Source organism: Tiliqua scincoides, chromosome 3 (assembly GCF_035046505.1).
Source record: "Tiliqua scincoides isolate rTilSci1 chromosome 3, rTilSci1.hap2, whole genome shotgun sequence".
NCBI lineage: Eukaryota > Metazoa > Chordata > Lepidosauria > Squamata > Scincidae > Tiliqua > Tiliqua scincoides.
The window spans coordinates 207,201,396-207,227,647 of record NC_089823.1 but is presented as its reverse complement, the minus strand read 5'-3'; the positions used below and the strand labels follow the sequence as shown (position 1 = coordinate 207,227,647).

The 26,252-nt window shown below is 43.8% G+C and overlaps 1 protein-coding gene across 1 annotated transcript in view; it reads left to right on the top strand.

Annotated features, from left to right (window-relative positions):
* Window positions 1–2,294: 2,294 nt before the first annotated feature.
* The window catches only part of DOCK10 (dedicator of cytokinesis 10), a 230,435-nt gene continuing 206,477 nt past the window's right edge, over window positions 2,295–26,252 (top strand). Inside the window, exon 1 of the mRNA XM_066622585.1 lies at window positions 2,295–2,414. Coding sequence (XP_066478682.1) covers window positions 2,295–2,414 — 120 coding nt within the window. The remainder of the gene's footprint in view (window positions 2,415–26,252) is intronic.

Sequence of the window (26,252 nt, the reverse complement as noted above, 5' to 3'; positions counted from 1 at the left end):
TGGCTGCCTGCGCTTCTCCAAGTCGGCCACCAAGGCTTCAAGGGAGCGGACGCGTTCCCTGAGAGCCTGGAGCTCCTTGCACCGAGGACACACCCATGACTTATGCCCCAGAGGCATATAATCATACATATGGCACTCGATGCAGAACACTGGATAGCCCCCACTCTGCTGCTGGCTGTCTGACTGCATAGCTTTTTTGTTGTTGTTGTTGTTGTTGTTTTATTTAGGGGTCCTTTTAAAAACCGTACACTGGATAGCAGCCCTTTTCTCTAGGGAAGAGGAAGGGCAGTGTATGGGGCCCTGGCCTCCTCGCCCTGCTGCTGAACTCGCCCAGATGCTAAACTCTTGTGCCTTACCTGGCACTTAGTTCCCAGAGGCACTGGGTTCCCAGAGGCCACACAACCAACAACAATGTCCTGGATCAATTGGTGTGCATGGGTGCACTACATATGAAGTATAGTTGAGAATTTACACAAAAACATAAGAGCCCCACTGGATCAGGCCAAAGCCCATCTAGTCCAGCTTCCTTTATTTCACAATGGCCCACCAAATGTCTCCGGGAGACACAAGTCAACAAGAGACCTGCATGCTGGTGCCCTCTCTTGCATCTCGTATGCTACAGTAGCCTACTTCTAAAATCAGGAGGTTGCACATACCCATCATGGCTTGTAACCCACAATGGACTTTTCCTCCAGGAATTTGTCCAGTTCCCTTTGAGAGGCATCCAGGTCAGATGCCATCACCACATTCTGTGGCAAGGAGTTCCACAGACTAATGACACGCTGGGTTAAGAAATATTATATTTTATCTATTCCAACTCTCCCTCCACTCAATTTTAGCAGATGCCCCCTGGTTCTGGTGTTGTGTGAGAGGGAAAAGAACATCCCCCTATCCACTCTATCCATCACTGCATCCTGAGGCAGGGAGATCCACAGACGAATGACACACTGGGTAAACACATATTTTCTTTTGTCTGTCCAAACTCTCCTACCACTCAAATTTAGTGGATGTCCCCTGGTTCTGGTGTTGTATGAAAGGGAAGAGAACATCCCTCCATCTACTCTATCCATCCCTTGCATAATTTGGTCCCAATCATGCCTCCCCCCCCCTCTCTCAGGGGCCTTTTTTCTAGATTGAAGAGCCTCAACCACTGAAGCCTTTCCTGGTAATTTCTCTCTGGGAGGGCACGTGGGTTTGAATGGCAATGCCTGTTGCCCCTCTGCCTGGGATGGCACCCCCTCCTCCAGTACCCAGTTAAGAACATAAGAAGAGCCCTGCTGCATCAGGTTAAAGGCCCCTCTAGTCCAGCTTCCTGTATCTCACAACAGTCCACCAAATGCTTCAGGGAACACACTAGACTAGTGTTTCTCAAACTGTGGGTTGGGACTCACTAGGTAGGTCATTAGCCAATTTCAGGTCCCCATTCATGTCAATATTTTATTTTTAATATATTAGACTTGATGCTACCATAGTATGTGACTATATTTGGGGAAACGTACAGACCTGTGCTTTTAACAAGCTACTATGTATATTATTTTAACAATGTTAGTAAATGGGACTTACTCCTGGGTACGTGGGTAGGATTGCAGCCTAGAAGTGTTAAAAATTTTCTTGTTTGATGATGTCACTTCCGGTCATGACATCACTTCAGGTGGGTCCTGACATATTCTCATTCTAAAAAGTGGGTCCCAGTGCTAAATGTGTGAGAACCACTGCACCAGATAACAGACACAACCTGTGTCCTAGTGCCCTCCCCTGCATCTGGCAATCAGAGGCAGCCTACCTCTACCTGGCACATACCTTCCATGAATTGTAACCTGTGATGAACTTTTCCTCCAGAAATTTGTCCAATCTCCTCTTAAAGGCATCCAGGCAGGACGCCATCACTACATCCTGTGGCAAGGAGTTCCACGGACTAATTACACGCTAGGTCAAGAAATATTTCCTTTTGTCTGTCCTAACAAGTCAACAGTTGCCTTTCTGGTCAGTGCCTGACACCAAAATAGAGGGAGCCCCTGCTTGGTGCCTGCCAAGTGAGAGGCGAAAGGGCTGCGTGGGCGGCCGAGCCAGCCAGCCAAGCACGGCTCTCTCCGCTCCGGAGCCAGAGCGCAGGGCCCTGCGCACCTTTCCGGCCCCGCGCGCTTGGAGCGCCCCGAGAGCGCCGCGCCTCCGCTTGCAGAGGGGAGGAAAGGAAGCCCCGAGTTCCGCTTCCTGAAAACGTCTTCAGCGGGCGCTTCTGTGCGGTAGGAGGGCTGCCAGTCCCCGGCAGGAGCTGAGCTGGACGGGGGGAGCTGATGGCTGGCGAGAAGACGCGGAGGTTCACTCGCAGCCTGCTGCGCCCCGGCTTGGCACAGGAGCTGCGCCAGAGCGCCGCCGCCGCCGCCCTCGCCAACTCTGGCCGGCTCCAGCACAGGGTGAGTTCAGTGCGCCTCTTCGGGGCAACGCGGCGAAGGCGGGAAAGGCGCGCCCGCCTTCCATGCGTCCGGGGGGAGCGCCCGCTCCGCGCGCAGGTCCTGCCCTGCGGCTCGAGCTAGGCAGCGGTGCTGGCGGAGGGCGCGCCTGGACCAGGAGGGGGATTTGCCCTTCCCTTTCACCTGCAAGCAGTGGCCTGGCTGGAGGGGGTGCAAAGCCCAAAGTTGGGCAGGGAATTCGGACCTGACAGCAGTGCATGGCATGGCATGGCATGGCATGGCTGGAGGGGCTGCAGAGCACTAAGTTTTGCAAACCTCCCTGCATGCTATTCGGACCTGCAAGCAGTGGCATAGCTACAGGGGGTGCAAAGCACTAAGTTTTACAAGGAGCCTCCCCGCAGGGAATTTGGTCCTGACAGCAGTGGCATGGCGTGGCTGGAGCGGGTGCAGAGCACTAAGTTTTGCAGGGAGGCTCATCACAGGGAATTCAGACCTGCAAGCAGTGGCGTAATTAGAGGGGGTGCAAAGCACTAAGTTTTGCAGGGAGCCTCACCCCAGGGTGCAAACGATCCCACCCTCCTGGAATGGCTCCAAAGGGGAGGGAAGGGGCAGCTTGCACCCAGCAGTTAGGCTCCCAGGAAAACTTAGTGCTTTGCCCCCCCTCTAGCTATGCCTCTGCTGGCACGTCTGAATTCTGTGGTCCAGCAGTTTGCTCACTAATGACACTTCCAGACTTGTCTCTTGAATTGTCAGCCTGTCAATTGCTGCTTCTCGACTTGCAGGCATGTGTGGAATTACAGCGTCTGTTCCGCATTGCTGTCAGTGTGTGTTTGTGGGGAAGCACTTGTTTGGGGTCTCTGATGGACAGTTTTTCTGCATGGACAAATGTGATGCTTTTAAGTGTAGGGAAAACAGGTGGGCAACAGATGGATGTTGCTGCTGCTGCGTGAACATCCTCCAAGGGTTATGTGTGACAATTCCAGCCTAAACACTCCGTTTGGAAGTGCCCTTTCCTTGAATGTAGCATGCATGTATGAGAGCCGGCCTTAGACCTCTTTATCCTTGAGATCTCATACCAAATGCTTCCTCTCCACGCCTGGTGATGTTCCAGTTTCTGGTTCTCCTAGTTCTGGGATTGGAAATGGAAGAGGAGGATGGAGAATAGAGTGATGAATTAGAGCACTGAAGACTGTCCTTTCTTCCTAGCTTCCTCTGCCACTTAGTCCCTCCTCTTACTTTCCCAATTCAGGGAGTGGGATGACGAACTGTGGGGGTGAGTGAAAGGACAGCAGTAAGCCAATGCAGTAAGCTGTAAGCAGTAAGCTGCTGCCCAATGCAACTGTCTCAGTTGGCCTCTCAGATAGGCTGTCTGTGTGTAGCACTTTGAGGGATCAAAGCACTTTGTACACATTATCTCAATAACCTTGCAACACTATAGTTAAGATAGGTCTAGGTTTGTAATTTTTATCCCTGTGTGTGAATAGGCGTAGTACTTAGCTGAGACCCGTGGCTTGCTTGAAGTCACATGCCAGTGCAATCCCGTGTATGTCTATTCGGAGGTTAGTCTCAATTAGTTCAGTAGGATTTATTCTTAGATGTATGTGCATAGAATTCCAGCTGTACTGTTCTATGCACATTCACAGAAATGTCCCATGAAGATCCATGAAATTTACTTCTGAATCAGCAGGTTTAACGACCTGATTTATCTGAAATATTTATACCCTGCCATTTCTCTCTAAAAAGAGGCAGCCAAGATAGCTTAACAGTAATAAAAACCGTTAAAAATTGAGTCTCTTATTTCTTAGTGAGCTCCAGGTAGGGGCAAGATTTGAAACAAGAACTTCCTGGCTGACAGATCTCTTAGAGTGTAATTCTGTGCATGTCTTTTCAGAAGTAAGTCCCATTGGGTTGAATCTGATTGAGTCAAAAGTTCTCCATATGTCATATTCTGGGTTTTAATGCCAATAGGACCTTATCCCTCTGTTTCTCATATAATGCTCTGATATGGAAATGTTGCTTTCAACTGAAGATCTCATCCAACTGCTCCCATCGCACCCAAATTACTGTACGTATTTCATATTCTCCTTGCTGATGGCCATAAAACCATGACAACAGTGTTAAAATAAATCACCCTTTTGGAAACTGCTATTAGCTCCAAATGGGAGCTCCACAGCTAAGGACAGCTTTGAGGGTAGGTGATTTGGGTTGAGGTCATAGTGTAGGGGCATAGGGCTAGATGTACACATGCATACACATGCCATGCTGCAAACCCTATTTAAATTGCTGCATCCTGCAGCTACTTTGCGCAAAAAAAAAAAAAAAAAAAGATTCTGGGATTGTTCCACTCATAGAACTCCCAAGGCAGATTTGGTTAGTCTCTAAGATCAAAAAGCTCTTGTTCTGTTTTTGCCCATCTGCAAGACTCTATGGCTTAATATAGAGATCTCATCCATCTGTTCAAACTGTGCAGCACAGTCATTTTTTGCAATAAAATGTGTCCCAGGTCTGTGATGACAAAATATTACTGATCAATTATTCCAGATCGCCTAAACATTTGGCAGGATTGTTGGTGCAACCTTAAAACGGGCCAGTTCAGATGATACTTAAATTGCCCCACATAATTAAAGACACACACATTCTAGCCCTCTTCTTGCTTCCTGGTCAATTCAGTTCAGTTTTCTTAATTGTGTAGTGTAATGAGTTTGTCCAAACCAACATACTATGAGTGCAGATATCTTCAAATCACATCAGGGCGGATGGCAATTTAAGTATTGCCCAAACTAGTCCTTGGTAGTGGGCAGAGGTGGATTCAGATGATTCACTCATAACTATACATGATGAGTTAATCCTAGGCAAGCTTTACTCTCATGGATTTGCAACATTTGCCCACAGTTGTTAAAAACTGCCTTAACTGATTTTGAATGACTAGATTATTGTGTGACTTTCGCAACAATTGCAGAAAGCCATTTTCCTGTGAGTTTCCACTTGGTCATTGCCATATATGGCAAATAATTTTTTTAAATCCAGCATAAGGTGTGTGTGTGTGTGTGTGTGTGTGTGTGTGTGTGTAATTGTAAAGTGTAGCAGTGATATTGTAAACGACAGCCCTCCTGGGGGAGCGGTGATATGGAATTGTCATACTTTGTTCAATTAATCTGAGTGATGATGATGATTAATCTGAGTGATGTTCCTTTATGCACCACCCAGTGGTGAGGAGGGGACACATCACAATGCAAACACCTCAGACCACTATATCCTCTGCAGTGTGGAAGGCCCTTTGTAATTTTGCATGTGACTGTAAATGGGAAATGCATATTATGGCACTACAAGTGCAGATAGACAAAGGGCTCAGAACTGAGTAATTCTTAAGGCCCAATGCTGTGGTCCCTTTCTGCTAAAGAAATGCACATTTACGCTGACAGTGGCTGTCATAAAGTAGCCCCTGATGCTGCTGGGCTGGTGAGGACCAGGTCAGAGCAGTGTCCCAGTCATTAGTAGATGGCCAAAGGTCCACTGCCGAAGGTAGGCCAGTGGGGGAGGTGGGACCTGCAGGGTCAGGGCAAAAGGGGTTGATGGGGTGGGGAGAAGGGTGGATTGGGCCCATTAGGTTTGGCAACAGCGGCACCCACCAAATCCTAACCCCCTTCCTGAGCCTGAGCAGCCTGCATGGCTCCATGTGGACTTGTGCGAGCTGCTGAGGTGATGCAGATACGAGTTAAGCCAAAGAGAAGAGATTCCAATTGTACATCAGGGAAAAATTCCTGACAATAAGGGCAGTTTGGCAGTAGAACAGATTGCTGATAGATTCTCCCTCACTGTAGGTCTTCAAGCAGAGGCTTGACAAACACCTTCTGGAGATGCTCTAGGAAGATTTCCTGCTACAGGCAAGGGATTGGACCAGATGACCTTGTAGGTCCCTTCCAACTCTATGATTCTGTAGTGGCTGCTGGGACTTACCCTGGGGCAAATGTTCCCTTATCCCAAGGAGGCTTCTAGAGGCCAAAACTCCCATGAAGGATACAGTGGTAGCTGCGATGGCATCACTGCATCACTGTGAGGGGAGTTAGGATTGCGCTTCCCATGAAATGAAGGCTCTAGCTTACTATTGGTTAGAGTACAGAGTTGATAATCTCACCTGTAGAATGGCTTGACTTTGAGCCAATTATTGTAGAAATGTGGGAACTGCCAGAATAATTTTAGCAAGATTCAGATTAGTGAACCCAAACATTCTCCCTTTTGTTTTTTGCCTATCTTAGCAGCAAGTCTAAGGCTGCAATCCTATCAACAGTTACTTGGAAGTAACTCACTGAATTCAGTGCAATTTATTTCCTTTTTTTTTTTAATGCTTTATTTATTTATTACAGATACAGGTAAGGAAAATTGGATAGACTTAGGGCTAGGACTACATAGGTTACACACGAGGGTGGTGGCCATCGATTACAACAAACATTAATCCAAAGGAAATTAATAATCAATACAAAAATTATCATATTCTTTAACCCAACTGGTTAATACTTTAACACTCCATATTTTTCCTCTAACCTTATCTATCCCATCATTAAAAAAAACACTTCAAACTTTTACTTAAACACTCTTCTTACCACTAAACTAATCTCTAAAATAAAATCTTTCTTATCCGATTCTTAATTTCTAATATAACATCTAAAAAAGAAGTCTCCAATTACCATGGTATTACCTCCTTCAATATCTCTTATAACATGTTATACATCATTTTCCATAACTATCCAATCAAAAAAGGCTTCAAATTTTTACTTATAAACTCTTCTTACCACTAAACTAACCTCTAAAATACAATCTCTTATCTGATTCTTAATTTCTAATATTACATCTAAAAACAAATATCTCCAATTACAATAATATTATACTTCGCTTATCCACCACATATTTATTAACCCAAAATACAGGTTTAATATTTTCTCCAAAATAAGTTGACATCTATAATTTATTTTATCTACCTTCTTTTTTATAAAATAACCCTTTTATTTGTCTTAATACCACTATATTTTACACAATACATATATTCCAAAATTGCAGTTCCATCTAATTTATTTCATATATTTATCACTTTAATTTTCACAATACTTATATTCCAAATTCCCTTTTCATCCACTTTAGTTTAATCTAATTAATAAAATATTTATCTTAATACCACTTCATTTCCGCAATATTTATATTTCAAATTTTCATTTGCACCTATTTTAATTTAATATGTTAAAAAAAAAAAAATTCTATTTATTATTCAACCATTTCGCCCTTCTTCTTATTGTTTACTTTGTACTCTATCTTATTGGTGTTCCCTCTTAGTCCTCCTACTGGTTCTTCCACTTCTTCTTTTTCTTCTTTTTCTTCTTAAGTCCCCCCCTCTGTTTTTCTTTCTTCTTTTTCATTCTGTTATTCTTGAATTCAATCCATAAATTCTTCCTCTTCTTGAGACAGCTTGCTCTCTGAACATTTCGTCTTTTTTCTTCCTTAAGATTCCCAGTTATGACAATTGCTTCTTCCATCTCGTGCCCCATTTCAAAATACTCCACTTCTTTAACTTCACCTGACATCTGATCCATTCTTTTTTCTTCTCTATTGTTTATAATCTGTTCCCGCGAGTTTACAAGGGAGGAGCTTATTTGCCCAATTTGTTCAGAGAGTTCTCTGACTTGTTGCTCCATTTATCTTCTAAAATCCATCAGAAAGTCCACCAACAAGGCCTGGCTTTCATGATCATCTTTTAGATTTTCAAAAGCCATTTTTATCAACACCAACTCGAGCCACTTCCTGCAGGGCTACTTTCTAATTTTGTATCCAGGGCTACTTTCCAAATTTTTATATCCAAAAAAAGTCAATCAAATCCACAGTCAAATTAGGTTAGTATGCCTTTAAATGACCAAAAGAAGGGAAAAAAAATTCAAGCCTCTTGCTGAGAAACCGAAACCGAAACCAGCAGTGTCCAGGCTTAAATAAAGGCTTTTTGCTGGGAAAATGAAGGTAAACTTTATTTCCTTCGTTGAAGATTACTTATTTATTTCTCTTCGGTACATACCATTAAAAAAAAATATAATCTTGTACTTACTCCAGCAGGAGAAATACCAATTCACCTATTCCCCCCCTGGGTGGCTAATGGCCAGCGTGAATAATCTTGAATTATCTCCTCCTCCTCCAGACTTCTTACTTACAGTTCTCAGTAAAACTTTTTAACCAGCCAAGTTCACTCACTCTTAATAGCTTTTTTCGCTGCGATGTTGTTGTATCTAGGCCGTGGGAGGACGGGTTTTCAGCTCTCCGAGCTTCTCAAAGATGGCGCCCGGGATAGATATGCTTCAGCACAGAGCAAAACAGAGAGAAATCCTTGAAATTGCCTGTTTCTAAGGACCCCCCGTTCAAGCTCTCAGCTCTTCGTACCGTCTTCCTGGCACCGAAGCGTGCCTTAGTTGTTTAGGCACATGAAAACATATCTATTTTGCAGTCTCTTCGGGAACCCCCAAAGTTCACTGCAACTTCGCTGAAAATTAGCTCCCAGTGCAATTTATTTCCAATTAAACACATCTTGGATTGTACTGTATGTCACTATTTGTCATGGGTTGATCCTTTGTATAAAGAATTGGTAGTCTTGCTAATCTTACACAAGGTAGTTGAAAGAGATTGCAACTCTCAACAAGGTAGTTGAAAGAGATTGCAAGTTGAAAGAGATTGCAACTCTAAAGTCATATATGAGTCTTACACACACATTCATACCATTGAACACAGACTTGCTTCTGAGTAAATATGGTTAAACGTGTGCTGTTAAAGAGATACATAGTGAGGCTTTAATGTCTTATAAAAGAGTAGCTACAGTTGTCCAAAGCAGCAGATTTGATATTTGATTGGGTGATTTTTAATAATCCCCTGCTAACTGGGCAAGAGGCAGTGGTGTCACTAGAATTCGTCACCCGGTGCAGGAGGCCTGCGCATCACTCCATGCAGTGGGCAGGGCAACACCCCAGGTGGTGGGCATGGTGATGTACCATCTTCCTGCCCCCACTGGATTTTTGGCTGTACCTTTTGATAGAACACAGATATTTCAGTGCGATTTTGATATATAACATGATGGTATTATTCCTCCAAACTCTGATTTTAGTGATTTTGAAAACTTGTAGAGTCAGTCAGTCTCTCTCTCTCTCTCTCTCTCTCTCACACACACACACACACACACACACACACACACACACACACACAACTTTCTAACTTATTAGGTGTCAACTTACTAACACCTTATTGCAGCAGTTCTCAAATTTTTAGCACAGAGACCCACTATTTAGAATGACAATCTGTCCAGGAGCCATTGGAAGTGATGTCATGGCCAGAAGTGACATCATCAAGCAAATTAAAATAAAAGAAATGATTAAATAAGGGGGAGCCAGTCCTGTTCCACCAAGTGAATTTTCTCTGTAGTCTGCCTGCAATAACACCCTCCCAAAAAGAATCAGTGAGATTTTCAGCCTTCCCCAGTGCCCAGTTTAAAGTTCTTCTATTTCAAGCATATCAAGATAAAGACCCACCTGGCTTTGCAAGTGCAAAATAGAAAACGTACCAGCTTACCAGTTCAAACCTCTTTTTGTGTCCTTTTTAGTGGTGGGGGGGGCTGCCTTCTGGAGCATTTGTTGTGCTCCAGTTCCATCGGATCAGGACCATTCTGGTGGCCTCACATTCCTCTGGCACGTCTGCCTACTAGTGAGTAAACGCAACCATGTGGCTGAGTTTGCTTTCCATAGGGCTCAATACTTCGCAGCTGGGAGGGAGGGAGGGAGGGACCTCCTTCTCTGGTGTTTTTTTGGGGCAGCATTCATTGGATCAGGACCATCCAGGTGAATTCCTCTCTGCCTACCCTTTCCAATGCATTAAGGCAAGTCTGCCTACTCACGAGTAAATGCACGATATGGCTTGGTTTCACTTTCCAGAGGGCTCCATGCATTATTTGGTTTCTGGTTTTATGGCCATAACTTTTGAACGAAAGGAGCTATTTCACTCTGGTTTTTTGCATTGCATTCTGTTGGACATTCAGCATCCAACGGTGTATGGCATGACGGGTTAGTTAAAACCACGATGTTAGTGCGTCATCCCCCCAGTGCGTGTCCCCCCTTGCACGTCACCTGGGGCGACCCACAGCCCTCGCGACACCACTGGCAAGAGTGGTGCTCTTCTTTTATTTAGCGGGGGAGAGAGTAACTGGCCCTCCTCACCCCAGCACTATCTTTTCTAATGGCTATCTGCTCGTGTTCTATTGCATCCTTTTAGATTGTGAACCCTTTTGGAACAGGGAGCCATTAGTTTGTTTGATTTCCTCTGTAAACCACTTTGTGAACTTTCTATTCACAAAGAAAGAATTGTGAATTCTTTGTGAATTTTTTATTGTGAATTCTTTCTTTATTAACAGTATAATACTAATAAATAATAATAAATTATTATTATTTAGTAATTATATTGTTAATAATATAATAATAATTAATAATAAATAATATATTATTCATTAATAATAAATAATTAATATTTAATTAATTAAATTAATAAATAATAAATAATAATAATTATTTAATTATTAAATGTTAATAATAAATAATAATGATAACCCTGTATTGTTATTAATAAATAATAATAATAACCCTGTATTGTCAATGTAAAAACAAAGAAGTGTTTTATTCCAATTGTTTGATCGTCTTTAAAATGATATATACTGTAATTTATCGTTTGTTGTAAAAAGTCTGTTTTTGCATTTGTATGTTTGTTGTGAAAGAGTGAAATGCACTACTCTTCATTTTGAGTAAGATAATTCTGCCATAGATTTAGATGTCGAAACCTGAGCAAAGTCTAATTGCTGTTAACTGTATTTCTTTAAATCTTGCAGGATTTTCTGGTTATGTTAGGTTCCTGATACTTTCCAAACCTGGAAAATTTTATTAGAGAGAAATACTTATCCTGATGTGAGACTAAAAACATATGTGATTACGATGTTGAATCTTATATGAAATTTTGAAAGTTATTAAAATAGGGAGACATTTAAAATTCATAGTATACACTGCATAGAATTCTATACATAAGAACATAAGAACAGCCCCACTGGATTGGGCCATAAGCCCATCTAGTCCAGCTTCCTGTATCTCACAGCGGCCCCAGCAAATGCCCCAGGGAGCACACCTGATAATAAGAGACCTGCATCCTGGTGACATTCCTTGCATCTGACATAGCCCATTTCTAAAATCAGGAGGTTGCTCATACACATCATGGCTTGTAACCCGTAATGGATTTTTCCTCCAGAAACTTGTCCAATCCTTTTTTAAAGGCATCTAGGCCAGATGCCGTCACCACATCCTGTGGCAAGGAGTTCCACAGACCAACCACATGCCGAGTAAAGAAATATTTTCTTTTGTCTGTCCTAACTCTCCCAACACTCAATTTTAGTGACTGTCCCCTGGTTCTGGTGTTATGTGAGCATCTCTCTATCCACTTTATTTATACAGAATTCTATACAATGGTACTCCTGAACCATTGTATTTAAAAAAAACAAAACAGAACACTTACATATTAGGACACTTTACACATTTGAGTAATGTGTAACTAGGCCCTTGGTAGGTACTAGCTATCAACAGTGACTTGATATGCGACTTTCTTGTTCTAAATAACAGAAATATGATTGGTGTGATTTATCAGATTTGTTCAATGTATTCATGCAAATATTTACCTCTGTCATTTTCACGAACAATATTTACTGTTTAATAAGAGGGGCTTTAAAAAAGAAGCATTTACTGTGGTTTCTCTTGATAAGGTAGTACAGTATTTTAAAAAGGAAGTTATAAAACCTGTGATGCAGAAATATATTACAGTCTTGTAAATCTCACTGAAGTCAGTTAAGTTTTATATCCTTATTCGAAGTGTAGTTTCAAGATCAAGATTAAGCCATTTCTGCCCAACGTTCCATATATGTAACAGGGATCAAATGTGTGCACCTGTGGGCTGGGAAGAAAAATGTCTGGCATTTAAATAGCATACGCATGCATCAGAATGAGATGCAAATAAAGTGGTAAAATGGAATGTACTACTTTAGACGCTGGGTGTTCCGCACACTTTTGAATGTTCCTTCTAGGAAAAATTTCTCTGCAAGCAGAAAGCTAATAGAACAAGAAATAGATGGGGTTAGATTCCTTCTCATTCAAGTGAGTAAGTGAGGTTTCAAGATTCAAGTGACGGCTCAATCCTATCCAGTGCTTTTTTGTAAATAAAAAGGTGCAGGAACTCACAATTGTTAATCTTTTATTTGTTTGTTTGTTTGTTTATATTTATAAACCATTTTTTATTGGAGAAATGAAATATTTTTTATGTGTTTCCCCCCTAAAGATGAACTTACTTCTGAGTAGACATGCATAGGATTGGGCTGTCAATCTCCACATCCCCTTCCCCCTAGCTACTTTTTCTACACATACAGGTGCACTTGTAGCATGTAGTATGTAGTGTGGCACTACTTCGAGGAGAGGAAGCAGTGAATGGATTCCAGAAAATGGCTTACATGAGTTCCATGTAGCAAAATTACTCTAAGCAACTGTGGGAGTAAGAACAAAAAAGGAATTCTAACACGAGAGGGGTCCTTAGGTGCACATAGAAACAGCTACATTTGCAAACAAGTTATTAAATATGGTTTAATTCAGGTATCAGTATACTCTGTGTCTTTGGGAAGGCGCTTGGCATGCAATTGTATGTTCTCTGCTGCCCTGAGCAGCTGCTGTGCATTGCTGGAGAGGAGCTGCAAATGCTGGCTGGCGGAGGGCATGCTTTGGGGGAAGGATGAGGAGGATCTCTGGCAAGGCAGGACAGCATGTTGTACACACGTAGAATCCCTTTTCACCTGCCCTTAGCGTGTGAAAACTCCATCCTCCTCCTCGGCGTCGGCGTATGTCACCCGCGCCCTCCACCGGCTTGGAAGCTGCGCTGGGAAGTAGAGTGCGGGGGGAGGGGAGACGGGCTGGGCTCAGGCGAGAGCTTGGAGATGGGGGCAGGAGGGGGTTGTTGTGTGGTCAGGCAGGGGCCAGGGGCCCGCCCGCCCTGCACCCCCCAGCACCCACCCAGCGAATGCCTCTATTTTGCTCACCCCCTCCTGGAATGCCTCCAAAGGAGAGGGGCCCCTGCAAAAAGGTGCCGGAACTCCGTTCTCCTGTGTTCCATTAGAAAAAAAGCCCTGATCCTATCCAATTTTCCAGGGCCAGTGCTGCTGTGCCAATGGGGCATGTGCTGCATTCTGTGGTGGGGAGGCAGTCACAGAGGCCTCCTCAAGGTAAGGAAAAGTTTGTCCCCTTACCTTGGTGCTATATTGTGACTGCACCGGTGCTGGAAAGTTGGATAGGATTGGGCAGTGTGTGAGTGAGTGAGTGAGTGAGTGAGACTGACGTGCAAAGAACCAAGTATTTGCTGGGGCAAAGGGATTGCAGCAAAACAGTCTTCAGGATCGCACTGCTGCCAGCAACGGGAGGGGTTTTTTTATTTACCGCCAGCCCATGCTGAATTCCTGGGAGGTCTGTGGAGCCCTCCACAAGGCTCCCCAAACCTCTGGCAGCAGTGTGATCCTGGGGATTGCATTGCTGCCTTCCTCCCTCCCTGCCTTTTAAAGACAGGGATAAGTGCTTCCTTTGCTGGTAGGTCACAACCCAGATTGGGAACCACCGGTGTAGTTTATTCTGTCATCTCAGGATTTGACCATCTCATTCTGCTATATGTTTAGAATATATGTCAGTGGTTCTCAAACATTTTAGCACCGGGACCCACTTTTTAGAATGACAATCTGTTGGGACCTGCTGGAAATGATTTCATTAACCTAGGAGAGATGTCACTGCCAGAAGTAACATCAAGCAGGAAAATTTTTGACTATTATTGTATATACAGTCATGTGTCGCTTAGCGATGGGCAGCATATGCAACAGCCACCGCTGGCCCCTCCCCCCCAAGCCTCTGAATCCAAGGGGAGCTTTCCTCGCTTTAGGGGACTATTCTGGTAGAAACCCACCCTTTTCTGATGGAAAGCGGAAGTCACACCTTTTCGTAAGTTTTGGCCATTCTGAGCCTCACAGAGGCAGCATGCAGTTGTGCATTGTCTCTGTGGGGCTCAGAAAAGCCCCCGGAGGCTAGGGGAGCATAGCTCCCCTCGGCGTCAAAGGTTTGGGGGGAGGGGGACAGGGACCAGCAGTGTCCGTTGCATATGCATAATCCTAAACTTATTTAACAGAGAGTAAATCCAAGCAGGGGATGCACAGGATTTAACCATTTGTCAGGTTGCCACAGGATTCTCCACTTGCTCTCTGAATAACAGAGAACAAATTGTGTCTTCTGGAAACATTTGTGTTCTGAGTTTGCTTCATAAATGCAAGTGCTCATTTGGAGTTATCTGATAGAAAATTTCAAAACATAGAAAGAAACCTATGGTTGCTTTCACATTGTGAGTAATTAGCCGCTACAGCTTTACTGCAGAATGTGGTTGTGAGACTCAATGGTTTAGCAATATTAAACATGAATTTCACTTATATGCAAGACTGGATGAACTGAAACAATTGCAGCCCAGAGTCCCCTTCTGTGTAATAGTCTCAATTGACAAATTTTCTCACTGAATTTGGATTATACATGTACACTGTTTTTCTGAAGTGCCTGAATTAATGTTATATTTTGACAAAGAGCAGATAGCATGCTGGATCTCGTCTGATCTCGAAAGCTAAGCAGGGTCAGGCCTGGTTAGTACTTGGATGGGAGACCGCCTAGGAATACCAGGTGCTGTAGGCTTATACCATAGTCTTTCGAGTCTGAAGGTTGCCAACCAGATAGCAAGTAGATTAATGAAAGCTGAGATAATATGTACCTGAGAGAACTCTTGTCCTCCACCTGCCCCTGTGATAGCAGTGAGGTACAGATGGTCTGTACTTCCTGAGCATACTTTTCTTGCATGTATTCAAGTATACATGCTTGGCTAATGAACTGAATGTGTCAGGTTCAGGTCTGCTGAAATGCCTTTTCCAGGTTTGTTTTTATATTTCTGACAATCATCCGTAATCTGGTACCTTCTCTAGAGAGGCTCTTTATCGAATTTTAGGAAACTGATACGTGTTTTGTTCTTTAGATTGTATGCCAGAGTGCAGGATTTGTTTTTATATTTCTTATTTTTATTTACATACAGTAATGTAGATTGAGTTAAATCAGATTCACATTTCAGAAATTATATTTCATACTGATTTAAATCAATGATTTAAATTGAAACTTTTTCTTGTCTAAATCAAGTTTCCTGAGCATGCACACATACTAGCTGTTTTGCTTAATAGTTAAAGAAAATTGGTTTGCAACTTGATATAGGTGACTCGCGATGTCTGTGGATTCAGATCCCATGGATTTCATTATCTGCGGATCCCCAAACCTGTTGTGTGGGCTGACCTGGAGCCTCTGAAGGTGACTGGAGCAGTACTCTGGTTGCCTCCAGAGGTTTTCTGAAGCCCGCACATCCTTGTGTGAAAACTGAAAGTTCCCTTTTTTTTGCCTTCAGGTTCAGGAAGTTTTCAGAGGCATCCAGAGCACTGCTCCAGTGACCTTCAGAGTCTTAAAGCGCTCCTGAAATCTGTGGATTTCAACATCCATGCATTTCATCTGCGGGGGGGGGGGGGGTCCAGGAACGGAACCCCTGCTGATAACACGGGCCCAGTGTAAAGCTTTTATGATGTGCAGGTGTGTGCCACTTAATGACAGGGATACTTTCTCCCCGTTATTATGCGATTAGATCATTAAGGGCGCAATCCAAAGTGTGCCTTATGCTGGCCCAAGTCCCTTGCACAGGAGGGTTGCAAACGTGCTGTAAAGCATGTTTGCGCTTCCGTGGCTGGGAGCCACGTTGGCACATTCAGATGCACCGACACGTGGAGGCAGGCAGAAGCCTCCGCAGCGGCTCCTGCGCTGCTGCTTGTGTCGGCGCTCTTGCACCAACGCAAGCCGCAAAGGTAGGCATGGGGTGTGTGGGGAGGGGGCGTTTCTGGGCGGGGGAGGGGATTGCCTCATTAAGAGCATCTTTATTGTGCTTTGACCACTGTAATATATGCAGTCTGTCATTAAGTGAATGGTTGTTAAGCAAGAATTCTTAGTTGGTGGTTAAAATAGTGTTTTTATGACTTATATAAATGTCGTCTGGTTGGTAGAATTATAAATACACATAATTTGGGAACAGAACATGTTACACAGCTCATGTGGTTGAAGGGCATAAAATAAAATGTACAACTGCCATTGTACAAATCGATGGTAAGGCAACACCCGGAGTACTGCATCCAGTTCTGGTCACCACATCTCAAAAAGGATATAGTGGAAATGGAAAAGTGCAAAATAGAGCGACTAAGATGATTACTGGTCTGGGGCACCTTCCTTATGAGGAAAGGCTATGGCGTTTGGGCCTCTTTAGTCTAGAAAGGAGACCCCTGAGGTGGGTCATGATTGAGACATACCGAATTATGCATGGGAAGGGTAAAGTGGAAAGAGAGATGCTCTTTACACTCTCACGTAATACCAGAACCAGGGGACATCCACTAAAATTGAGTGTTGGGAGCGTTAGGACAGACAAAAGAAAATATTTCTTTACTCGGCGTGTGGTTGGCCTGTGGAATCCTTGCCACAGGATGTGGTGACGGCATCTGGCCTGGAAGCCTTTAAAAGGGGATGGGACAAGCTTCTGGAGGAAAAATCCATTACAGGTTACAAACCATGATGTGTATGCTTAACCTCCTGATTTTAGAAATGGGCTATGTCAGACTGCCAGATTCAAGGGAGGGAACCAGGATGCAGGTCTCTTGCTATCTAGTGTGCTCCCTGGGGCATTTGGTGGGCCGCTGTGAGATACAGGAAGCTGGACTAGATGGGCCTATGGCCTAATCCAGTGGGGCTGTTCTTATGTTCTTAGGAGCGCCATATGAACTAAGTGGCTGCTGATATAGGATGGCATCTCCATGATTTTGGTGCCTATGATTACTAACCAATCCTTTGGTCCAGTAGAAAGCCAAGTGATTAATGTATCTAATGGGAAACCCACAGTATGTGATTTGTTATCATTTATAAGACTTACAGACTAAACCTATTTAATGCTGGCGTAGCGGGGCCACTAAGCCCACACTGTATCCACTGCTGAAATTGAGCAGGCTGGAAGTCTCCTTTGAGTAAGGGAATGTTTGTTCCTGCTCAGTGAGGCTATTGGACCTGCACCAGATAAATCACTGGCGCAGAACTGAGTACCCCATATAGGACTTTCAGGCCCGGGGTGGGGTTTAGGATATGACAGAGGCCTCCTCTGCCATCCCTGCCCCCTCCCTGCCCTCACCCACCCCAAAACACCCCCTCCCTGCCTCTGTTCTACTCTCCCCCACCCCTTTGCCACCCAGCACAGCACTTACCTGCCCCAGTGTCTGTTGGGTTGGATGTGGTACCTGTGAGCCGGCACAGGTCTTCTTGCCGGCACTGCTTAATCTCCAGGTGTCGAAAAGCACTTTATGGTGCTTTTATGATACCCAGCGCAGTGGCTGGTGTGCTGGAGCTCACTGACAATGGGATTGGGCTGCCATCCTCAGAAATCAGAGTTCTTCACTTTTTTTTAAACAAAGAAAAATGGTCTATAAATCAGGTATGTTTGAAAAATGGTCAACATTCAGTTTAAAAGAGCGTAAGCGTAGGTGTTAATATGTTTAGTTTCTTTAAGTGATCTGACATTTCCCCTTCGGTTAATACGTTCTGCAGCTCAATCTTGGTCAATGCTCATTTATATCACTATACAGGTGGGGCCACCATATTCATGGATTCTGCATCTGCTAATTTGGCTCAATGTGGGTTGCCTGGACTTGCGTAGAGCCAGACTAAAAGTGGCATAAAAAGTCACTTCTGGTTACCTGAGGGGAACTGGAAGTTGTGTTCTTTCGAACATTCTAAAGCTTGTAGAGGCAGTGGGAGGATGCATGCTGCCCCTGCGGGCTTCAGAAAGCCCTCCAGAGGTGACCGGAGTGCTCCGGTCCCCGTCAGAGGGCTTAAAGGGTCTGATCGCGGATTTGATTATCTGTGAATTTCAGTATACGTGGGGGGTCCAAGAATGGATCCCCTGTGGATGCTGAGGCTCACCTGTACTGCAGTCTGTCCCCAAAGAAATTGGGAAGTAAATTGTGTTGCCCACACTGGGACTAGCTTCTCGGTAAACATGCACAGGAATTGGTTGCATATCCCACTTAATCCAGTTATTCCCAAATAAATATGCAAAGGTTTTCCTTCATAGAAGATCGCTTTACCTTATTTAACCGTGTTAAAGCAGTCAGTTATCGGAACACAGTATTGTGTCCCATTCATATTAGCAGAAGGCTGTGTTTAGAGTAGGTGGTTTTAAACATTGTGGTATTTAACAACCCATCTGCCTATGTCTGTAGATTTTTAATAGCAGATTGTTGACTACTGCATTATACTTAACCTTGTGCCTGAATTATATTTGAATTCTGATCCGAATGTGTGTTCTCAGCAGCATATTTGAAATGAGCAAGGAAAGCAAATTCAGTTCAGGTTTAAACATTCTGGATACATTCTGAGTCTCATAAATACATGCGTGATTCTTGGTGCTCCTAACGTAAAGTGGAGTATCTCCATTAGGCTTGCTAAACATGTCTAATGCCAGGATCCTTACAGTTAGGCCTGGACTATATATTTTTCACGCTTGAGAAAGAAAGCATAAGCATCCATGTTAAATCTTGACATCTGGGAAATGTAAGATTCATAGTTTCTTTTTTGCCAAAACCATATTAGCATTTTCCTTGTGACAACGAAACCTCCTTTTGCCATACATTGTTGTGAAAGGCATGGAAATACAACTGCACAATTTTTTTAACTGATGGAAAAGATTACTTTTTCAATTTCATTGCCAAAAGAAGCAACGTTGCCAGGGACCAAATGATTCTGAAAAATAGTGGAGGAGTTGCTTCTACGGGCTAGCGCGTTTAATATCAGACAGCCTCTTCTAGCTCCATCTGCAGCTAGATTCGTCTACACATATTCCCTCAATATTGTACCTGTAAATTATTATTTAAACTGCTTTAAAGCAGTTTAAAGTTATTATGAAAACTGCTTTAGGGGACTGTTCAGATTAAAAATTAACAACCCAATCATTAGCTGTTCTGGCACCGCCAGGCTACATGGCCTGCACTGCATCCAAAGCAGCTTAGGAGATGCTGGAGGTCTCCTCAGGGTAAAGGATATCTTTTCCCTTACTCCAAGTAAAGCCCCATCCAGCCCTATGGGCTTCTTGGTTCTGCTCTAGCTCTATAGCTGGCACAAATCCGAGAGTCCCGTATAGAGCTGCCAGAGACGGGGGTTAGAATATAGTGTGTACCACCACTACAGATCCTGCACTCCTCCCAAGCCTGATCTGCCTCCTGCCTTCCCCCTGCCTCCATTCCACCCTCCCACCACCCAGCCCCCGCTCTGCCCAGTGCACACTTACCTGTGCTGGCCAGCACAGGGACCAAATCCAGCACTGCTGAACCGGTGTGGGCCTCTGTACCAGCCCAGCTGGCTCCCGAGTAGGCACAAACATGCCTTTGCAACCCTTCAACCCAGCATAGGGATGGCTGCACTGGCTCACTGCGTGATTTGGATTGCACTGTAAGGTAAATTACATTATTTACTGATGTGTATGATGTTTAGATGTTGATTAGTAGTTGATGTGATAGCCTTTCTGATAGAAAATCTGTGATTCTCAAATCATTTCGTATTGTAATTTAAATCAACCTTGCAGATAAGCCCACAAAAGGTAATAGTTCATGAAATAAGAAATACTAACCAACCTGTTCACAAATGCTACTTTATTCATTTGTGACCTGAAGACACATAAGAACCAAGTTCAGTAAACTAAACTAAAATTTAGTTTCCACCACTAAAATTGAGTGGTGGAAGACTTAGAACAGACAAAAGCATAAGAGGAGTCCTCTGGGTTTTAGAGGTAGCCTATCTCTAAATACCAAATGCAAGGGAATGGCAACATGGTATAGGTATCATGTTGTCTTCAGTACTCCCTAAGGCATTTGGTGGGCCACTGCGAGATACAGAAAATTGAACTAGTTGGACCTTTGGCCTGATCCAGCCTGGTTCTTTTAATTTGATTCTGCCTTAACCCAGACCTCTGTTTTGCATGCTTTGATAATGCAATTCTCTAGACCTGAGAAAACGGCAATCTTAAGTGCAAGAATTGTACATCATGTTAAACAACACTTTTCAAAGACATATCTAGAAATTCAGAAGTTCTGCGCCAGTGCAATCATACCCGAATGTTTCACTCAAATACTGATAGTGGTTCTTGCTACCAAATGAAAATTTGTTGTTTGGGCTCCTTTTTTCTGGATTCCTTTTCCATTTACTGTACTATATCTCCCAGAGCTGCCATTAAGAGTCAACCAGCAAAGGGCAGGGACAAGAATGTGCTGCTTGCAAATTCCCTGGCTTCTGTACTCTAGAGAACAAGACAAAGGGTCAGCTTATTTCCCTCAACTGTATCCAATCAGCTTGACACCAGAGATGAATTTGTTCCCCAGAGAGGAGGTGGTAGGGGAAAATGACAGCTCAGCCAGAGGAGTAAAGCATAACAGACATGGGGGGAAAAAGAAAAGAAATAGCAGGAAAAGAAAGAATCAAAAAGAGGTGGAAAAAGAGGAAAGAAACAAAGAAAGCTGCAACAAAGTTTGGCCAGGTAAGTAGATGGCTAATGTAATTGAGCCTTGATTTTTTTTTTTTGCAGTCTCTGAAAGTGCCTTACTTATCTGGGCCAAATTAATGTGCAGTTTACAGCAGTTCAAAAACTGGCTAAACTTCAACAGAAGTTCTAAACTAATTTTATGCTGTCTTTCAGAACCTGTAGTCCTAATGCTAGAAATCAGATGTGATGTGTAAGAGATGAGATAAGCAATTGGCAATTGCTGGGTGAGGGAAGATTATCTTCTGTGCTAAACTGAGCTGGTTTAGGTTTGCAGAAGAAATCCTTGATGGAGAGAAAAATACCCAGTACTGTGGAAGAATATAATATGCTACTGTACGATGCAACTTGAATTTCTTAAAGTTTTATAGTTCAGAGTTAGTTCAAAAATATTCATTGTCAGGCTGAGGTGTAATGAAGATGAGAGACACGAGGGGACCTGCTTAGCATTTTGGTGTTTTGTTGTAATGACTGCATTAGGAATATAGGATCTATGCTGTTTATTCCTACACTTGCAGCAAGTATCAGCTCATGCTGCAGCCTGTGCATACAGGTGCAGCCTATTTATCCACAGATTTTTTATCTTTGGATTTGCCTCAATGCGAATAGGGTGGGGGAACCAAAAGTCACACACACCTTTGTCTCCTTTGCCCAGCGCTGGCTTCTTGCTCCATTTCCAGGCAGCCCAAAACACTGCTAAAAGGATCTGCCTCGCCCAGGCAGGGAAATAGCCCTGGAGCCCTGGAAGAGGTTCCCCTTGCAAAGGAACAGTAACACTCCTGGAGCCCCTGAGCCAGCAAAGAGACTGAAGAGGGAAAGGGGGGGCAAAAATGTCTGTAGCCAGAACACTTGCAGCAAGGTGGAGTGCTCGTGCTTGCTCTCGCACACACACACAGGGGCAGGTGTGGTAGCAACAGAGGGGATTGCTTTAAAAAACCCAGGGAGTGTTTGCCAAATCCCCCCCCATTGAGATGGTGCAGGCTATCACCAACACAAGCAAGCCTTCCCACCAAGCAAAGCATGAGATATAACCTACAATTCTCTCCATGCTTTCCTGGGAGTAAGCCCCATTGACTACAATGGGGCTTACTTCTGAGTAGAAACACGTAGGGCTGGACTCTTAAAAGCTCAGCAGGACAGCTGGCAATGGGGAGGGCTGAGTATGGAGGGGAGGAGATTGATAACAGCTGCCTTAGTTTCCTTCCATCCGGAAGTGTCAGGCTGCAGTGTATTTGCGTAACTCTATGGAATTTAGCACAACGCCTTTTTGGTTAATTGCACTGAGTCACGGAACATAATTAATGTGGATAAATAGGCTCCACCTGTATTTGTGACGGAACAGGGCATTTAGATAGTGTTCCCTAGATCATCTGAGCAACCCATAGCCTGTATTGCAGTAGTGCAAGAACACTATACCAGGTATAATTTCATTTTTTTTGAGAGCTGCAGTTAATGGAATAAGATGGGTGAACAGTCACCTGAGAACAGCAGTTGGGCCTCTATACCACCCGAACTCACATTCTGGTGGTGTAGCATGCTTTATGGCTGTCACAAAAGGTGACACACCGTAGGCATCTGCAGGGGGGTGTCAGAGAGGGCACTGGTGCATGGAGAAGCGACTAGGACAGCTATCCCCTCTGCAGCACTCTGAATGTTTCCTGGGTTCTCCACAGGTGGGCTGACCCACTTGGTGGGTCGTTAGCCAATTTCAGGTGGGTCAGCATTCATTTCAATATTTTATTTTTAATATATTAGACCATGGTATGTGACTGCATTTGGGGAAATGTTACAGACCTGTACTTTTAACAAGCTACTATGTATATTCTTTTAACAATGACAGTCAATGGGACTTACTCCTGGGTATGTGTGGATAGGACTGTACCCTAGGATTATTAAACATTTTCCTGCTTGATGATGTCACTTCTGACATTCTAGACATCACACGAATGACATCACTTCTAGATTAATGACATCACTTCCAGTGGGTCCTGACATATTCTCATTCTAAAAAGTGGGTCCTGATCCTAAACATTTGAGAAACACTGCTCTAGATGAATCTATCAATTCGTTAAGATCAACGCTGTCTTGGGTGTCTCGCCATCCTTTGAAGTTCCACTGGCAGTGTTACTTAAGTGGGTCTTCTTTATAATGGCCTAAAAAACACAGACATCATTTCCTTGTGTCCTTGCCAGTAGCACACTGGAGATTGAAGACCTAGCTTTCTATGTAAACCTTTCCTGAGTCTTATTTCTCCCCATAATTTTGTTGTTTTAATTGCTGCTGTTATTTGCGTTGGTTTTACTTTTAATTGATTTTGTAAGCTGCCTTGATACTCAAAGAGGAAAGGCCGGGTGGAAATTTTAAAAAAATATATAGAAATAAATTTATTACCTCTGCATTTTGAAAATTCACTGCCATCACTTTTTAGCATGACTGTTTGCATGACTGCATTTATCTTTAAAAACAACGAGTAAGTAGAAATAAAATCACATGCTACAGATGTCACAAGTACTTCTTTTTCTATATCATCTCACTTAGTAATTCCCTTTTGGAATATAGATGATATTTCCATTGCTGAGTCCAAATACAGATTGTTTAGCTGTTTCATACTTGAGGGTAAGAGAGTCTGACTGAAAGCAAATATGATCTTGCCTGGCTATGACATGTTGACCTAAATTAAATGATGCAGATATAATGGTGTTTAATGAATGCGGATAGCTTACAAGCACCAGAGGAATAAAAACACATCTCTCCAGAGTGGAGGCAACTGATACCACCAGAGGTATGAAACGGAGAAATTGCATCTAATCAGTAAAGAAACACCTCTTTAGTTCACCCCAGTTGATTTGGTTTGCATTACCATAAGTGTAGGTGTGTTTGGTAGTTGCTTATAAAAAAATTTTCAGAAGGATTTTGTTCTGCACTCATATAACCAGTGTAATTCCAATAGTTTGTGGAATTCCCCTTAAGCCAGTGCGAAAAAATAATTGGAATCTACAGTTGATGATAAAATAGTATAATTTCCTGCATATATGCAAAAGGACATATAAAACCTTGTGGCTAATGTAGTGGATTTGCAAGATACAGCAAGATACAGCAGCTGTCAGTCTTATTTGAAAGCAAGTGCGATCGCTCCACTTTCACTTCTTAAGCTTTGGGGAGCCCTGCAGATGGTCATGCAGGGCTCCCTGCATCCCCAGGAGGCTGCAGGAGTCTCTGGTAAGTATAACCAAGCCCTGCAGCCCCCTGAGAGATGCAATCCTGGGGTCTTCTTTATAATGGCCTAAAAAACACAGACATCATTTCCTTGTGTCCTTGCCAGTAGCACACTGGAGATTGAAGACCTAGCTTTCTATGTAAACCTTTCCTGAGTCTTATTTCTCCCCAGAGGCTACTGTCAGCAGATCCTCCTGCCTGCTCTCCCAACTGCCTTGTCATTCCTGGCCTCCAGGTTTATGTAGGGCTGGCCCCTCCCCTTCCCTCACAGGGATGGTACAAAAAGGGTGTGTCTCTGGGACTGTCCTCCCCTGGGATTACCACAACCCCTCCCCTTTGTCTCTTTCCCACCTTCTCTCACCTGGAGCTGCCAGGCTTGTTCCTGAGATGGCTGGGGAGGCTGCTGCTTTTGCTCTGGTCTCTGGGGGATGGACTGGCCCTGCCCACCTGGGTCCTGTAGCTCTGCAGATGAGGTTAGTAGGTCCAGCTGTGGGCTCCTGACATCATAGTCAGGTGCTCTGCCTGGCAAGGCAGGTCCTGGCTGGCCGGGTGAGGCAGTGCTCCCCTTCTCTCCCAAGACGGGGGAAGGGTGGCTGCCCCCGCAGCCAAACAGCCTGTGTTCTGTCTTCCCCCTCCCTCCTCCAAGGCAGAGGGGGAAGTGGGGGGCTTGGCGCGCTGTGCTTTGCCGCCCACAGGAGTGCCCAGGAGGTGGCCCCATGTTCCACAGGCTTCTTCCTTGATCCTCTGGCCCAGAAGTCTTCTCCCTGGGTAAGTTGGGGACCTGTGGGGGGAGGGGAACCCCGACAGAACCAATGTTCCTTTACCCTGAGGAGACTCCAGCAGCTGCTCTGGCCCTACAGTGGCGGCCATTTCAGTGCTGCTGTACCATGCAACGCCAGCAGTCTGTAGGATTGGGCTATCTGTTTCCTTAAGTAAAGGAATCTTTATTTAAAAGAAAAATCATGATGAATGAAAGCCACAATCAAGTAGGGAGCAATGCAGAAACTGAAGAGAACAGTTAATACAGTTCTATGTTTCAGCATAGCCTCTTGTTTTCTCTCTGGATTCTGATACCTCCTTATAGGGTCTGGATGGGTTTCGGTCTACCTTTTTTCTTGCTATCTGATTCTGCAGAGTCAGGATTCATCATGGTCTTCTCTTCCCGTTGCTTAATTGGTGTCCTGGAAAGTACTGTTGTAAGATGGGAACGTTTCTGTCCCCTCCTTCTCTGTCTGGAAGATGAAGTTAAATGGCATTTGCTTGTATATTTGTTAACCGGTATGTCTTCACAAAACACTCTTCTCCAGGTGCTTGAACTCTGCAGAGTTCTTTCCTGCTAACTGGCGCTTTGCTAGACTTCAGCATATGGAGTGTGTTTGCCTTCCACTGGGAAACCACCTTTGCTTCTGGCACCTTTAAGACTGAGATAAAGTATACTTGTAGAAACGTAACTGTTTGCCACATCTAATTCAGACTGCAAGAACGCATTGAAGGATAACAACCTGTTAAAAACAGAGATACACTTGAACTTGGGTCATGCATCATCGCTGCCATTCTTATAATGTTGTCACAATAATAAATCTCAGCAAGTATTCAGGTGAAACTGCACAGTAGAGACTGAAAGTAAAATCCATAGATGGAAAACTAATTTTTTCTCATTCAGTGGTTTGGCTGAGGTTGTAGAATTCCTTAGTACACAGTAAATCTGACAGAGTAATGTGTATTTCTTTCCAAGCTTCTTGGACTATCACTTGGTTCAGGATCAATGGGTGAAATCAACCAGATAGTCCTAAAAAGAGGTTAAAACTGGAACTCATGGTGACTCCATACTGAACATGGTGTCAAAAACCTACATTATGTCATTTG